A 16,774-nucleotide genomic window follows, 5' to 3' on the forward strand; every position below is an offset into this window, starting at 1 on the left:
GAGAGTCAGGGAATGAAACCAGAGAACCAGAGTACATTAAGTACATTATGTTCCTATGGGCGACGTGTCTGCTAATTCTCTTACTGCCGGGCCACAACAGGGGCAGACGCAGAGGAAATTAACTTTATACTTTAGCACTTCAGAAGTTCCCTGCAGGCGCTGAGAAAGAGAGAACTTAGTTATCAAAGTTATATCTGCCTCGGCTGAAAAAAAAAAAAATAAAAAATCAAAGGAGTATGCACAAGGTAAGATGAACAGTGAGGTGAGAGCACTCAACAAACTCTCCTGATATTAAGTATCTGAATCCATTAAAAGGATGTACAGATCTGATACGCTGAATGAGAATCAGTGCAGATACTGAACACAGTTTCTTTGTCAATGACATTATAAAAATTCAGTTTCTGCACCATCGGTTACATTCACGGGAAGCCGCTGACTCAGTGGCCTCATGTTACCTTACATAAAAACAATTCCAACGCAGTGGCAGATCTGGGGAAAATGATATTGATCTGGAAGCAGTATTGGCAGGAACTGAAGTGGTATAACAATGTGAATCAACAGAGCGTGAGGTTGGATCGGTGTATCATTGAATAAAAAGTATCTTATACGTCATCAAATGTGGATCTTGTGGCAGAAATGACGCTGTCTATCATTCATAGATTAAACCTTTAACTAGAGGATCTTTACGGGCGTATTTTAATGGATCAGTATCAGCTAAAATAAACTCAATCAAATGCAAACCCTTTCTTTTCTGTACTCTGATGTGTTTTGTTCACCTCAGCCTGCGAGTGTTGTTGAACTTCTCTCAACAGTGCGGGCATTTCACCGTGCAGAGCGACTGCGTGCTGACAACCGGAGCAAAAATACAGCAAAAAACACGCAACTTTGCTCTGATGTTATCGGACCTGTGATCTGGAAGTGTGCAAAACATTCATGTAGCGGCGTCTCCTGTTTCACCAGCGGCAGATCATATCAGCCGTATCTCATTGGGCGTTAATTTCGTGAGTAAAGTGATGACAGGTCAAAACAAAACTGTCGCATCTCATGTCTGTACTTGAACCTCCGCTCTGCAACATCACCGACTCCACGAGAGTGTTTCTGTCGTTCTGTAAAAAACACTCAGCATTCACATTTTGTTTCATTTTGTTCTGTATTGTGAAGTGCACCCACATGACCCAGATGCAATCTCCTCAATATTTAAGCAACAACAATGACTCAACTTCCTCAGTTTGGAATGAACCCACACGAAGAACACCAGCAGATGCTGACTGACAGTGATTGGCTGATAGATTGGGTCACATATGAGTTAGTTGAACATTCAGGTGCTTTAAAAAAGAGGTAAGATACAAATTCAAATGTGTTAACTGCCTGGCCTAAACTTTATAATTATCCTTCTAGATGTTCCCGATTTGATTCTATAAACCCTCCAAAAACCAAAGTGCATTTATTTGTAAAATATAATCATCTCATCCAGCAGCAAAATCTATTTGAAAAGAAAAAAAAAGTGATATGAAGACTAATATACACACCGGAGGGAGCGATTTATGTGTGAATTACTACATCTACAAAACTAATTTCAATTCAGAAATGATTCTAATTACAAGCGCAATCATACATCACTGCTCCCAACAAAGTTAAAACGCTGTAAACTAACGAGAACGTGTTTAACAAGCAGCTGTGATGAAGAGAGAGGCCTCGCGGAGCTCGTTACGATCGACTCCACAGTCGGCACCGAGGTCTAATTAACAAACACCTCTACAGCGGAAGAGCTAAATCAAATCAGCAGCTCGGTCTAAGTTTTTCCACCTGATGTAAGGTTTTAATTGCAGTGAGGTTTCACATGTGAGAGATAAATATAGCCCAGAGTAGGAAACGCTGATAATTATTAAAAAAGTTAACTTAAGACTCGCACATCCGTCGGTCTGGATTTCAGACATCGATCTCTCTGCTATAAAAAGCCACCACGGCGCTTATGAAATCAATAGTCTGATATCCAGTGAGCCCAGTCTGAGAGCTGGGGAGCGACAGGCCATTAGCACGCTGATAAATAAAAGAGAAGCAGTTCGGAGATGTTCAAAGTCGACTCGATATACCCCCCCACCATCCAGCCATGAATAAACCAGAGCTGAACTCCTCTGCTCTGCCCCCACACACACACACACACACACGGGCACACACACACTCAGCACTGAGTCATACAGGGCGTAGGTGGACAGTCCCATACACACACACACACACACACAGGTACATGTAGAAGTCTTCTGTAATGTAACGAAGGAATGTTTTACAGTTGGCGATTGACAAGTGCACATGCATATAATGACCTAGATGTGCCCTCGTACTGAGAGATTGTTCCCTGTTTTTCTGTTTATTTGATCTCACTATGATTTATTATGTTTCAGTCAGAAGGCTCAGCTCAAGTTTTACATGTTTATCCGGTTTAGTTGTTGTATTTGGAGCATTTTCATCTACTAACTAGACCACAGGGGTTTTACGAAGTGCTTTTGAAAGGGTGGTAAAATTTAAGTTGTTTGTTAGTGGTTACTTTTGTTTGTTTGTGAAGGACACTCCAGGGCAGAGTTGACCAACACAAATAAAATCTAAACGTGTGGGAACTGCTGAGGAGATCTGTTAAACGGGGTCATCGAGTGTTAGTTACTCTTTACTACTTCCATCTGTAAAATGAAATGAAAGGTTGGCGATTGTGTTGTAATTGCAAATCGACTCTATCTAATCGGTTTATTTTTCTGTCTGACTGTGAAGATTTAACAAATGTTAAACAATTATCATCTCAGTTTTTTTTACTGTTCAAAAAATGTCTAAAAGTACTTAAAAATCAAAAACTGTATAGCATGTTTTAAAGGATCAGTCTGGTGTTATTCTATATTTTTCTTCTTGGCAACAAATCTCATAAAAACACCAAAACTGAACACTTTGTTAATCAGTGTTGTAATACTTCTGACTTCTCTAACCTGTCTGTGTTCCTACTGAAGACATGAAGCTTTGAAAAATGGCTCACAAGCATAACTGCATGTTTTAAAAAAAAAAAAAAAAAATAGCTGGTCACTGTAGTTTTTAGAAAACGTTACTCAAACAGGAGCAAATAGTGCTCTTGCTGGGGACTATTTTCAGTGGCGGATTAATCTACAGTGCAGCAGCAGTGTGGCTCATTGATGTGTTTTTGAATAGTTTTCGGACAACAATGGAGGTCTACAGCACAGAGGAATAAGATATATCAAGCTACATACACAATATTTGTTAGTAGAGCAGTTCATTTCTTGGTTTTGTTCTTTCAGAAAAAATAACACCACCAATACCACCAGTCTTAGATTAATCTGGTCAAATATGGCAATAAAGACAATCTGATAGTCTGTCAGTGTTTCGCAGCACTACTTTTTCTTTCACTTCCTACTGAGACATTCGCAGCATATCCAAGGATTTTTAAAAAGAGACATTTCAAAGCTCTTTCACACCCCCAGAGTGAGAGGATGTGACATGAGCTCTTAGCCAACACTTAACAGTCATCCATGCAGCGAACACCAGCCAGCCGTCATGTGACCCGGCTGCGATGTGTGTGTGTGTGTGTGTGTGTGTGTGTGTGTGAATGTGGACGTCGTGTCTAACCTTCTTGTGTGCGCTGAAGATCCTCCGGAAGGAATCGGGGTTCTTCTCGGCCGGTTTGCCCTGAGGCGGCCTCCTGGGAGCCCCGGCTACCACCCTGAGACCTTCCTCCGAGAAGTCCAGGACGTCTGTGGACAAACCAGTCAGACAGTCAATCAAGCTGAATGAAAATCTTTAGTACACTGGGATTACTGGTCTCATTTACTTTGGAATAACAGTAGAAGAACTGCTGTTTGGGCATCACTGACATATATCTATTATATTTTATAGAGCAGTTGTCTTTCTCTCCTAAACTGATATCCTTCTCATTTCTGCTCCATTGCAGTATTAGTTTATGCACACTGTGGAACACCTTCCCCCTGGATCTTACGACAGGAAACTCCTTCGCTGTTAGAGCTGCTTGATTGATAAATTGATTGTTTGACTGACAGAAAATTTATCAGCAACTATTTTGATAATCGAATAATAATTTTAGTCTTTTTTCCAAAAAAAAATGCAAAATATTTGCTGATTGCAGCTTCTCAAATGTGATGTTATGAAGCTTTTCGGGGTCATACAGAGACAGTAAAATGAATGTTTTTTTACCATTTTTTTACCAATTAATCACAAAATGATTAATTGATTAATCGAGAAAAGAACAGCCAGGTTAAACTATAATGAAAATGATTGTTAGTTGCAGCCCTACTTGCTATTCTTAAAAAGAAATTAAAGATCTATCTTTTTAATCTGGCCAATAATTTGGGTAATTGAACTTTGTCAACATTTTCAGCCTAACATTGGTTTTAACTGTGTTTGTAAAGCACTTTGGGCCACATCATTGCATCAAAAGGCACAAATAAAGTTATTATCATTATTACCTGCTCAACTGTTCTGTTTTATCTGGAGGTGTTGTATCTAATATTAAGGAAGGGATGTGGTTGTAAATAATAAAAACAAAACATTAAGTATCGATTAGATCCTGAATGCAGACACTTTGTGAATTTTAAATGGAAATGGTATGAAATTGATTTGTTTGTGTCTTTATTTTGGGATCTAGACAGTTATTTAGTTGTTTTAAGGAGTCTTAAGTTGTCTTTTTTTTGTCTGTTTGTCATGGTTGTTGCCTATCTATCTTCCAGTGAGGCTTTTTCCTGGTTAAATAAAAGGTCATCTTGTATTTGTCAGCGTTTTCAGTTTATATTCGGTGGTCTCGTTTAGACCAGATAAACACCACTCGCTGTCCCTTCACACACTGATTGGCTGTTGAGGACAAGCTGAGAGGAGATAAGGAAGGAGATAGTGTTTGTTAGTGTTGTCGGGACACCGTGCTCTGTGTGTGTGTGTGAGTGTGAGAGTATGAGCGTGTGTGTGGGACGACGGGTACATAGCGTACCCTGGTATGGGGGTAAAAACAGAGCGGTGTATATTCCTGTTGGTGTGGGTGTTGGGTGCTTGCGTACACATAAACAGCACAAACAGAAGATGACCTCCAGCTTCCTCTGATATGAGGCCTCATACTAGTAACCTTTTACACAAAACCCTGTCAGACTCTGGTGTCCAGCATCCTAAACCAACCATCTCAAGATCAGGATTGAACCTCTGGTCGTGGTTCGAGATTATCTCAGAGAATCTGAATCCTTTTGAATCCCCCATCATGTCTAATTAGGTTTCTATATTCATAAGAAGCTCCATTTATAAATAACTAAAACTTGGCCGTGTAAAAACATTGCAGCTCTGAGTAGCTACAAACTGAAAATGAAATGTTTAATCTGTATCTAACACTGAAAGAACAGCTTAGTCGGACTTTTACTTCTTATCTTTTATGACCTACTTTCTGTAAATATAGAAGATCCCTCTGCACTACTATCAAAATATTAAAATGATACGCATAAAAGTTTAATTTGGAGATTCGCCTGAAATCTGATGTGACTCAGCTAGATTCTCCTCCAGAGAAAAGTCATCACTCTGCTGCTCATGTTGAACTATAAGAACAACTCAGGTTTATAGAACGGTGTTACAGAGAGACGTTTCAAAATACACATTAACCAACACCAACAGTAACAGAATCAGCGTCAGGCAGTTGATACAATCTGCTGCCAGTGATGTTTGTCATTTGAACCAGTAAAAGCAACACTACGTGGTCAGCTAATATGGGAAGCTAGTTGAATGTTTTCTACATTGTTCTTTGCTAATAAAAAAAAAAAAAACCCTAACACTGGACCTGTATGTTCTAGTCATGTTCCTCTCGGCTGAGTGTGTGTTGTGCTTTTTATCATTCACTGACAGAAACTTCCACTGCTGACCAGAAAGCCTGACAGTGACTGTCATAGAGTAACATGAGCCCCCTCAGGAGCTAACATGATTTCAGTTAATGACAGTCTTTATCATTTAATTGACTACACCATGAGCAGTTTAACACAAACTCAAAATTCCTTCAGTTGCCAAACTCACCTGAGCTGACTGACGGGGGGGGGGGATATCTTTAAAATGAGCAAACGGGATGTTGTGAGAGAGACATGAGCCTTTTTGATTTTCATTCTAAGAGATAATTAAATGTGATTATAGTTTCTATTATACTGCTGTCATTAAGACAAGATGTGTGCTACAGCAGGGGAGAGACTAAATGCTCTTGTCATGCATGTTTATCCAGTACGCCTTCTGTAAAGCCCCGCCACGACTCTGCCTCTGATTGGCTCTGACCCTGATCTTTTTATCCTAACCATGTCACTCTTGCGCCTAAACCTAACCAATCAGCCGTCGGGTATCTTCGTCGGAACGTCTCTCCCCTCTATAGCAGACATACATGGTGAAATGGGTTTTTATTCATGAGTAATCAGAGTGTCCCTAAAACCTTCTTTGTTCTTTAGGTTGTATTATTATATTATAGAAAGTGTGTGTGTGTGTGTGTGTGTGTGTGTGTGTGTGTGTGTGTGTTAACCTGTTCTTATCCTGTTATCCTGCCTCTCAGAGTTCTTCTTGTTCTGCTTGGCTGTCGGTCTTTCTCGACTCTCGAGCCTCTCCAGCCTCTCGAAACTCTCGAACCTCTCCATGGGATCCGGTGAGTCGTCGGTCGGTGTTTCTTCCACGGTCATCGCCGCCGGGATCGCCTTGGCGGCGACGGCGGCCTTCTTGGTCTTCCTCCTGTCTTTAGAGCCGTCGCCGTCATCGTCGGCGCCGTCGCTGTCGCTCATGTCGTCGAAGCCGAAGTATTTGATCTTGTAACTGGAGCCGCCGTCCGCGTTGTCGGAGCTGTTCTCCTCCTGACGGGTGTCTGCGTCTTCGAAACCGAACAGGTCCAGCTTACTGTCCTTCTTTGATTTGGGCTGGGTCTGCCTGAACCTGCGGAGACGACAGAGACAAAAATCATGCAATCAGGTTGATGTCTAAGCTCGTCAAGTGCATTTTTTTAGTTTTCAAATGTGTTCAGCATTAACGAACCTGACAAATTTGAATTAATGTTTACACGAGATTCTTCCCTGTTGAAGAGACTAATCTATAAATTTCATCCCAGGTGATGAAAAAACACAAAAGGCCAAATATATGAACGTGTATGGAGGTTTGAACACTGAAATGAAACAATGTTTTAACCTGAACGTCGTGCTGAGAGATGAAAATATGTCAAAAGGAAATGTGTGAAATGAAAAACTCCAAAAATGGATTTTCACAAAATGATAATCTGTATCTGTGAGAAAACTCATATCTGCAAATGTTCAAAGCATTTGCTTCACTGATCTGGTTTTTATCAAACCTCTACGATAAAATTTAACTACTTGATATACAGCTTTCTATTTTGTTTCCTATCAAGTAGCTTTAAAGTTGATTAAATCTGATTCCACACTGTCTGACAATACTGAATATAGAGTATGTACTCATCTCTCTTCACTGCAGCTACATGATGTTTACACTGAGTGAAAACATCATGTGTCTCCTGTGTTTTATGGCTGCATCAAATGTAAATATTCTACATGTTCTGCGCATCATTTCAGACACATTTTCCCAAATTTCAGCCAGACATATTTGATGTTTTTGGACACTCTGGGATCTCTGCTAGAATTTAAAATGAGATCTTGTGGGTTTGAATCAAGCTTTTTAAGGGGTTACGACAATAGTAAAAAGGTGCTAACTGCACCTGTGAGGTGCTCACGGTTGTACTTGCAGTGTTTTGAGTTTTAAATGCTAACGTGCTCACAATGATAGTGCTGAAATGAAATGAGAGTGTCTCATAATATGAAATTATGTACAAATGTTTGTGCCAATCCATCTTGTAAAAGTTGAAATATTTCAGTGGAAGTTAAAGCTTTGACCTGCTGGTGCTGATGGCTGAAAAGTCAAAGGATCACCAAAGTCATTAGGACTCATCATCTGAGGATTGTGGATGTCAGTACAAACTTTCACAGCAATTCAAGCAATATTTGTTGAGATATTTCAGTCTAGACCAAACTGATGGACTGACCGACCAACTGACTACAGACCAACATACTGACATCCCTAAAACCACACTGAAAAGCTAATTAGATAACCAGAAACTAAACAATAACTAGCTAAAATCAAGCTCAGTAAAAAAAAAAATAATGAAATCAAATTTGAATTATTAAAAATAATGGACAAATTAAAGCCTTAATGTTGGTACATGTTTCAGGTCATGATCAATGTTCAAATTACTTTCATTCAACAAAATAAAAGTGAAAAACTGCTGCACACTGTCTCACTTCCTGGGCCAGTTTCCGCTTTCGCCAGTGTGGTCCGATGTACGAGCTGAAACCTGTTTGATTTTATGCAAACTGACTAAACCAGCATTTGTCATAATGAAACTTGTCTCACACAGAGGCTCTGACACTGACGGGGCCAATCTGGAGGAGGTAAGCTGACTCGGGCTAACAGAGCATCTCACCGATGACCCAAATAAACCCGGCTGGGCTGCTTACAGCTTCCAGCAGCCTGAGAGCAGCTTGTGTTTTGAAAACAACCCTGGATACAAAGCCTGCATGGTGGCTAGCAGCTAGATAGCATGCATGGCTAGCATTGTTTGAATAGCATAGCTGTGTGTATCCGCATTGTTTTCTAGCTGTTAAACCGGAAACATGGCGGCTACACAAAGCACCCTTACGCAAGAAGAAAAGTCAACTTGAATGGTTGTTGTGAGAAATAAAAACACAACGTGTCACACTCTCATTCATGGACTCTCATTATGTTCCACTCAGGAGCGGCTGAGTCACGAGTGACACCTTGTGGTGATATTCAGTATTACCAGTCCGGTATTTGGCTTAATATCAAACCGGTTTGACATTTTGTTTGTACATCGGTCCAACCCTAACCTGAAACATTTCAGAAAGGGTCAACCCTGCCAGCTGTGTTGATCTACCTCGTGTTCTGTTGTTCCGTCTTCTTCCGCTGCCATCCCGCCTCTCCTAGCTCTGTCGTACTGCCCGAACCGGCACTACTGCTACCACTAGAGGGCGCCGCATCGCTGCTAAACTCCTCCACCCCTCGGTCCTGGATGGTGACGTTACACATCGACACGGAAGAGGGGTGAAGCACTGTGTAGTCTCTCGTCCTGCCCCGTCCCCCTCCACCGCCTGTCGTCTTATTACTGCCGTCAGACGTGGATTTGGGAAGATCTGCACCAAAAACGGTGCTGGCAAAGGCGCTGGAGTCCGAGGCCTTGCCTTTGTTTGGCCTCCTGTACGTCCGACAGTTAGTGTTTCTTACAAGCGACGAGGAGGAAGTGGAGGAGGAGGTCTGGGAGTAGTCTGACGTCTCAACAAGGAAGTCCGAGTCACCCCCTAGGTCCTCGCTCTCGCTGGGGCTCTGGAGCCGTGGAGGAGAGGGGGGCTTCTGATGTCGGTTCTGCGCCAGGTCACAGCTGCCTGCAGCGACGCCCGCTGTAGCCCACGAGAGCGTGGGGGCCGGGTTACGAGGTTCCTGGCTGGGCGAGGGTGGACGGAGACCCATGATAGCATCCCAGTTGTCATAGGTGGACTCAGCCTTGGAACCCGTCTTCAGGGTGGTGGTCTGGGCCAGGGGCATCCTGTCACTCTCAGAGGCGTTTTGGTACCACGAGTAGCTGTGCTGGTTCTCCGACGATGAGGAACTCTGCTGAGGCTTCCCTGGTAAAAAAAACAAAAAAGGAAAACAGACTCAGAATCAAAACTGACAAATACTTGAAAATAGTAAACTGGTAGCAAAAGTGTGTCTTTTTATTAACTTTATACTTTTAAGACGTCAGTTCTTGTTAATTAGTATGAAAAACATGAATGTGTGTACAACTAGTCAGATTTGTCTCAGAAAAACAAACATCACAACTATAATTACTGAGCTCTAAAACAACAATAATAAAAATAAGACATTAAAATGGAATTTACGACTTCAAGAGGGATTTCAGTACAAACCCACAGGATCACAAACACAATATGGACTATGTAGATTTTTTTTTTTTTTTTTAATTAACTGCTCGGCCTAAACAAATGTCAGAAAACGGAGGGAAAACACACATCAACAAGTTTCCAAAGCTCAATTTGACTTCATCAAAATGTCTTGTTTTGTCCGACCAACTGTCAAAAACCCAAAGATGATAAAATGATAAAAATAATAAAATTGAGGGGGAAAAAACAGTAAATTGTGGCATTTGAGAAGCTGGAATCAGAGAATATTTGTTGATCGTCTACATTAATCGTTTCAGCACATAAACAATAAATGATCCTCTGATACTGTTTTCTTCTTACTGTGTTGGGAACCGATCTGAACAAAAGGTGGACAATTTAGCAATAAAGAGGGAAAAAGACATCAGGTTAACATGCAGAACCGTCATACAACACACTGTATTTTATTAGTATTATTGTATGTGTTTACTGAGACAAACCTGAACTGAAAACTGAAACAAATCTGCCCGACGTTTTCCAAATTGTTCTCTTTAAAAAAAAAAGAAAAAAAAAAAGCCAAATAGATAACTGCTGAACAGTGGAGTAGCAACCTGCAACCTGAAAAATACCCAGTGTGCCCCCGATGTGGCTTATGGTTAACACAGGAAGATGCTGAACATAATGTTTGCACCATTTCAGAAATCACCTTTACTCACTGAATACAGGTCACACACACACACAGCTGGAACTGCTACCAAGCTTCATATCAAACGCTTTTTTTCCAGTTGGTGTAATTCGTTAAGAAAATCAAAAAAGCGGGTCACTGGCCAGGACAACACACAGCAGCACTCTGGTTCTTAGCAACCCCTGTGGCCATTTCTGCCTTCACAGGAAACAAAAACCAGGGACAACACCGGACTCGTTACCCAGAGCGATGACAGGAAGTTGCATCACAATGTAACATCAAGGTATATCTGTATCTTTTCTACACAAGAGATGTGGTTTTTTTTCCTCTGAAGGCTTTGTTGTGGGGTAGAAGTGCAACAAATCTGCAAAGTAGGACGTTTTCACTACTTCGCCCTCTTCCATGGGCTGCTGATAAGAAAAACTGTTTGTGACTGTAGTTCTTTTCTACCAGGCTGCAAGGATTAGTCCATTCATCTTTTAGTTGTCAACTATTAAATTAAATCGCCAACTATTTTGATAATCGATTAATTGTTTTGAGCCATTTTAAAAAAGGGAAAAATGTTAAGTTTTCTCTGATTGGTCGGGACAAAACAACACATTCTTTGTTGCATCTTTAGCTTTGGGAAACAGTATTAATATAGTTTTGATATTTTTTTACCATTTTCTGACATTTTATGGACCAAACAACTCAGAGATTAATCGAGAAATCAATTGACAGATTAATAGATGATGAAAATAATTGTTAGGTGCAGCCTTAATCTTCAGGTATATTCATATTTATCATATTCACTCCCTGGATCGACATATCACAGCTACTGTACATTAACTGCATATCTTGCACTTTGATCTTTCTCTAATCAGATTATTATCATCTTGTCTCTGGTTTTGGGTCCAATTGAGCTTTTTAGAAAATAAGCTCTGTTAGAAACTTGCAACGTCTAAGCTGATCGATCCTTATCGACCACCGTACTGAATGTCAGGCTTTCAGCTGACTCTCACATCCAGAGAAGATGGCGACACACTTTGGCTGCAGTGGGTGGTGGGGGGGGGAATGATGGTTTAGTCCTGGACTGATGAGCTTCCACACTGGAGCACCCCTTTGAGAATTAGTCTAATCCTAAAATATATTCCCAAAAACGGCCACAGACAGCAGGACAGACCGTTGTAAAACATCCACCACCCACTCTGTCAGCCCCCCCAACAACCACAGTGGGAAACCATTTTAATACAGTTTGTAATGGTTTCCTCCTGCATTTAGATCAGAGTGCCAGTCTGTAACTGTGATCAAGAAGTTTGTGTGCAGGATTTGGACAGCCTCTCTTCATACCCATCAGGAAATAAACACTGAAGCAGTTTAGAATCAGCAGCGGTGCTTTAAGAGTCGTGCTCCACCTGAGAAATGTCACTGAAATCAAAGCAAAGTGACTGTGGCTGGTTTAAACCAGCGTGGCTCTGCCATCATATCATTAACTAAACTGGCTGGTTTGCTTTGTGTTGCTCTGTGTGTTCTCTCTCTCGCTCTCAGCACTGCATGAGGAAATGGTTACAGTGTTTTTAAAGTAGGACAATGAGGTGATTCTGACAGCTAGCGTATCCGGAGTAAACAGACTGAGGATCAGAAATAGATCTGGCTTTGGCCGATCACAAAAAATGGCCGGACTGGATTGGCCTCAATCTCTGATTTTCTCAGGATTTTCCTTCATGCAGATTATGGTGTGAAAAATCGGTTTTGTTCTAATTTAACTTCAAAACATCATGTAAGATGTTGGATTCTGAAACACAAATTCTGATTTATCAAAACAAAGCAAGCATACAATGTAAAATTAATTGTAAATGAAGCGTGATATGAACTCATTGCTCAATAAAATCACTGCTCTTAATTATATTTGTACATTCTGTGGACTTGATTAGAGATCAGATAGAAAATAAAGAAATAAATACAAAGACAAGGATCAGAGAGAAAAGGCTGAGATAGCAGCTTTATGTATCTCAGCCACTGCTGCATCACACAATTCAAGAATGTAGCTGTATGTAGAGCAGCTGGGTAATATAATAATATAGAACGCGATAGCTTAAAGGGGACCGATTATGATCTATATTTTTATTCTGGCTCTCCACTAGAGTAGCTTTGCATGATTCAAAACACTCCTTATTTATCTTCTACTGGCTCTTTATGCAGCTCCTCAGTTCAGCCTCTGTCTGAAACGGGTCGTTTTAGTTCCTGTCTCTTTAAGGCCCCGCCTCCTGATGAGCCCACTCTGTTCTGATTGGTCAGCTTCAGGAAGCTGCGTCACAGCCGACTCGAAATAAGCGAGTGAACAACACAAATAACGCATGGAAAACCTTAGCAACAACCTTAGCAACCAAGGCTGTTTACAGGCACGCCCGACAATCTGACGTCAGCGTGTCAGCAAGGTAGAAAAAAAAAACACACTACGCACTAAGCATTCACAGCAGGTTGAAGCCCTTGCTTTTGCCTGGCAGGGAGCATTTCTACATACGTTTAACTCAAGTTTTGGAACTGGAATCCGACATCATGACAGTATATAAATAACAGAGAACCACAAAAAGCATGATAGGTCCCCTTTAATGTAGATTTTTCTCAGGTTGAATCTAATTTTATTTTCTGTTCTAGCTGAGTAAAAGGACGCGTTTCTAAAAATCTTCTTGAATATCAATCTGAAAGTAGCAACAGTCGGCTCTGCGGCAGTGGGACGTTTTATCGAAGAGTTATTTGGTCGAGGATTGTCATATTTACTGAGTCAATATTGCCTGGCCTTAGTAAGCAAATAACACAGTGTTTCAGTTGAACGTTGGTGTCGCGCTGGCTTCCCTTCAACTTGGCTCAGTGTCCCAACACTGTGAAAACGTCACTCTAAGCCGGAGTGCTCACTGAGGCACAGCTTGTTGTTGGGAGTCAGTTGGAGTGGCTCGCGTCTCTGGCAGGTGGCCAGCAGCGGTCACGGAAAGCTGAGGACAAGTCAAGCTGAAAGCGACGACACTGACAGCGACCGGCTGTGAGCAGAGAAACGGGGGGAAACCAAATTTCTCCCGATGCTGCTCGGTCGAAAAAGGAAATCTAAAACTAAAGCACTTATGGAAACAATAAGCAGGTAACAACTGTTCTTGAAGCTTTAAATGATTACTGATCTCATACAAAACAGCAGAGAAACACAGCACTGCGAGTGTCGTGTTCAGAGTTGAGCAGTATGTTAGGACGCCTGCTCTGGTGACCCTCACTACAGACGCACGGAAACCCAGAGGAGAGTAAAGCACTGGTGATCCATTGAAATCCCTCAGAAGATTTACAATGCTTTATTTCTCTGTAGGAGTTTGGTTTTGAATAAAAAAAAGAAAATGTGTGTGGTGAAGACAAGCCTCCGGATGCAGCAGGACTGAAGCCTTTGTATCAGTCCATCTACATTTGTTTTTAGTTCCTTTCGAATGAAAAGCAGGACTCATGACGCGATCGTCCTGCCCAGATGTGGTTATATGTTGATGGATAACTTAGAGGAGCCTTTCAGAGTTGGCGTCTGTTCAGCCAGCTTATCAAAAGATATTCAAAAACAAACAGAGGAAGACAACATCATATTTCAGCTTGTGCAGAGTCACCGCACCGTAAGAATATTTCATGTTTCATTCTAATGTTTTAAATTAATATAGAGTTCCTATTTAAAAACAGGAAGCAAGCTGCTTTACAAAACTACAACAGCTGTCGTAATGACTTCAACCTCACCATTTTTTTTAATATAAATCTACAGTGAACAGCATTATTTTGACATTTTATACTAAACAATCAAAATAGATGCAGTTTCTACTTGCTGATCAATCCAAACTTAAAAGGTTTCAAACTCTGTGTTACCTATGCTAGCACTGCTGCTGTTGAAGAACTGGGCTGTGTCCTCCACGATCCTGGACTGGTTCCTGTCACCGCCCAGCCACGGCACTCCTTGAGCAGACGCCATGGCGTGGAGACTGGACCTGCTCCCCGTGTCCAGAGAGACACCTGGCCTTTCCGCTTGGGGAGGTTCTGCTGAGGACGGTTTGGCGGGAGACGACTTGCTGCCGCTGCGAGAAGACACCGGCTTGGATTCCTCGTCGCTGTCGAACCCAAAGGGATCCTCCAAGCCGTCGCCGCACGGACGGGGCCTCTTGTAAACCTCCAGGACAGAGTCGTTCTTGGGAGCGCCGGCGCGCTTGGATCCCACCTTGGCCTTGTAGGTGGTGTCACCCCATTTGGTGCTGAGGGTGCCCCTCTTGGTGGACAGAACTTCGTCAAACTTGGACGTGCCCTCTCCTCCCTTGCGGCTGTAGGTTTTACCAAATCTGGATGTCATTGTTGCATCTGGGTCATATTCTCTAAAACAAGGAGACGAGGGAGGAGAAGAAACATTATATAAATTTAGAGTGGGTAAGAAATATTTAAATGATTGACTGTGATGTGAATGTGATTCCCCACATTAACCTTTGTATTGAATTTTGCAAGAGAACTATATATCTTTTAGATTTATAAGCTGAACAGCAGCAGGCAGTGTCATATTAACAAATCAGATGATTAAAAGGACAGGTTTACAATTTGTAAGTCCATCTTAAAACAACAGTCAGGAGCCCAAATGATCATTGAAACATGTTTTTCTTGCTGTAATCATTCTCCTGTTCATACTGACCATTAGAAGATCCCTTCATAAAGCACTTATAATGGAAGTGATGGAGGACAAAATCCACAGTCCTCCTTCTGTGCATAAAATGTATTTAAAAGTTTATCTGAAACTAATGTGAAGCTTCAGCGTCCAAATGAGTCAAATCAAGTAGATATCTTTCAACGTTACAGTCTTTTTAGTGCCAAAGTCCCTCTTTTTGTTACTATACTTCCACCTGCAGCTCAACAGGGAAACACTGTCCGAGGAAACACAAAATTGAATGCTAAAAAGACTGTAAATGTGTCAGATATCCACTTGGTATGACTAACTCAGACTGCTGAAGCCTCATATAAGCTTCACGTCAAATTTTAAATGCATTTTTGCACAAAATGACTGTGAGGATACACTGTGGATTTTGGCCCCCATCACTTACACTGAAAACACATTTGAACGAGATCATTTAATTGCCAGTATGAACAGGAGGCATTATTACAGCATGGAAAACCTCTTTCACTGTTCATATGGACACCTGACTGTTGTTTTAAAACACACTTGAAAAATTGTGAATATACCCTTTAACTACTACTACTGACTTTAATAAATATTAGTCCACATAAGATCGGCCTCTAGAGATTTCTGCTCGAAAGAAACCCATAAAATGTTTACACTATTTAAATCTACATTTTATTATATTGTTACTAAAGAAGCAGCGTAGATGGGTGTGAGTAGTTTTAACATCTTTCGAAACAGTTCCTCAGCCAGTTACTCTGACAAAACAAGGCTAACATGAGCTAATCTGATGGAGCTAAGATGCTGCTATTAGTGCTGACAGGATGCTAGCCGAAGAATTGATGGAAACACAACTAAAACACGCTGGTGGAGGTGACACAAATCAAGCGGTTTATCAATGTCACTGCGTAAAACGTAAAATTTAAGTTACGTATAAATATAACACGTTTATGTAAGTTATTGTCATCGTTAGCTCGAGTGTTAGCCGTTAGCATTAGCAAAAAGCTCAACACAGAAGACAGGAGCCGTCACGCTAACGGCTAACAATAACAGCAAACTGACATCTTTATCGTGCCACCACGAAAAAAAACACACAGAGAGACCGATTTCTGCTGGTAAATTAACACTGAAAGGTGTCAGGATTTCGACTTACTTGGTGAGCTAAAGGGCTGAGCTGCACAAAACACACTCCGGAGCCGAAACAGCCGTTAAACTCGCGCAGGAGCCCGGGCCTGCTTCCCTGATCCAAGCTGCCCTGCACAGTATAAACAAGGCCGAAAACACACCGACAGCGGTAAATTGGCCGTTTAGAAACACAACGGAGAAAACCGCGGACCGGGATTGTCAATAATAGATGTGGTTTATAACCCCATTCAGCGAAATCTGCTCCTATTTTCAAGCTAAATCGCACTCGATTGTCTCCTCCGGGTTACGACGAAGGCTTCCATAATTGGACTCCCCCGCTGCGTCAAGCTCACC

General features: G+C 41.5%; 1 protein-coding gene across 1 annotated transcript in view; it reads right to left on the reverse strand.

The window, feature by feature from the left end:
* The window catches only part of waplb (WAPL cohesin release factor b), a 35,242-nt gene extending 18,468 nt beyond the window's left edge, over window positions 1-16,774 (reverse strand). The window contains exons 1-5 of the mRNA XM_044337798.1: window positions 16,449-16,774; window positions 14,509-15,005; window positions 8,963-9,707; window positions 6,539-6,939; window positions 3,625-3,749 (exon numbers count right to left, since the gene is read on the reverse strand). Coding sequence (XP_044193733.1) covers window positions 3,625-3,749; window positions 6,539-6,939; window positions 8,963-9,707; window positions 14,509-14,983 — 1,746 coding nt within the window. The 5' untranslated portion in view covers window positions 14,984-15,005; window positions 16,449-16,774. The remainder of the gene's footprint in view (window positions 1-3,624; window positions 3,750-6,538; window positions 6,940-8,962; window positions 9,708-14,508; window positions 15,006-16,448) is intronic.

The sequence above is a fragment of the Thunnus albacares genome, chromosome 20 (genome assembly GCF_914725855.1).
Source record: "Thunnus albacares chromosome 20, fThuAlb1.1, whole genome shotgun sequence".
Lineage (NCBI taxonomy): Eukaryota > Metazoa > Chordata > Actinopteri > Scombriformes > Scombridae > Thunnus > Thunnus albacares.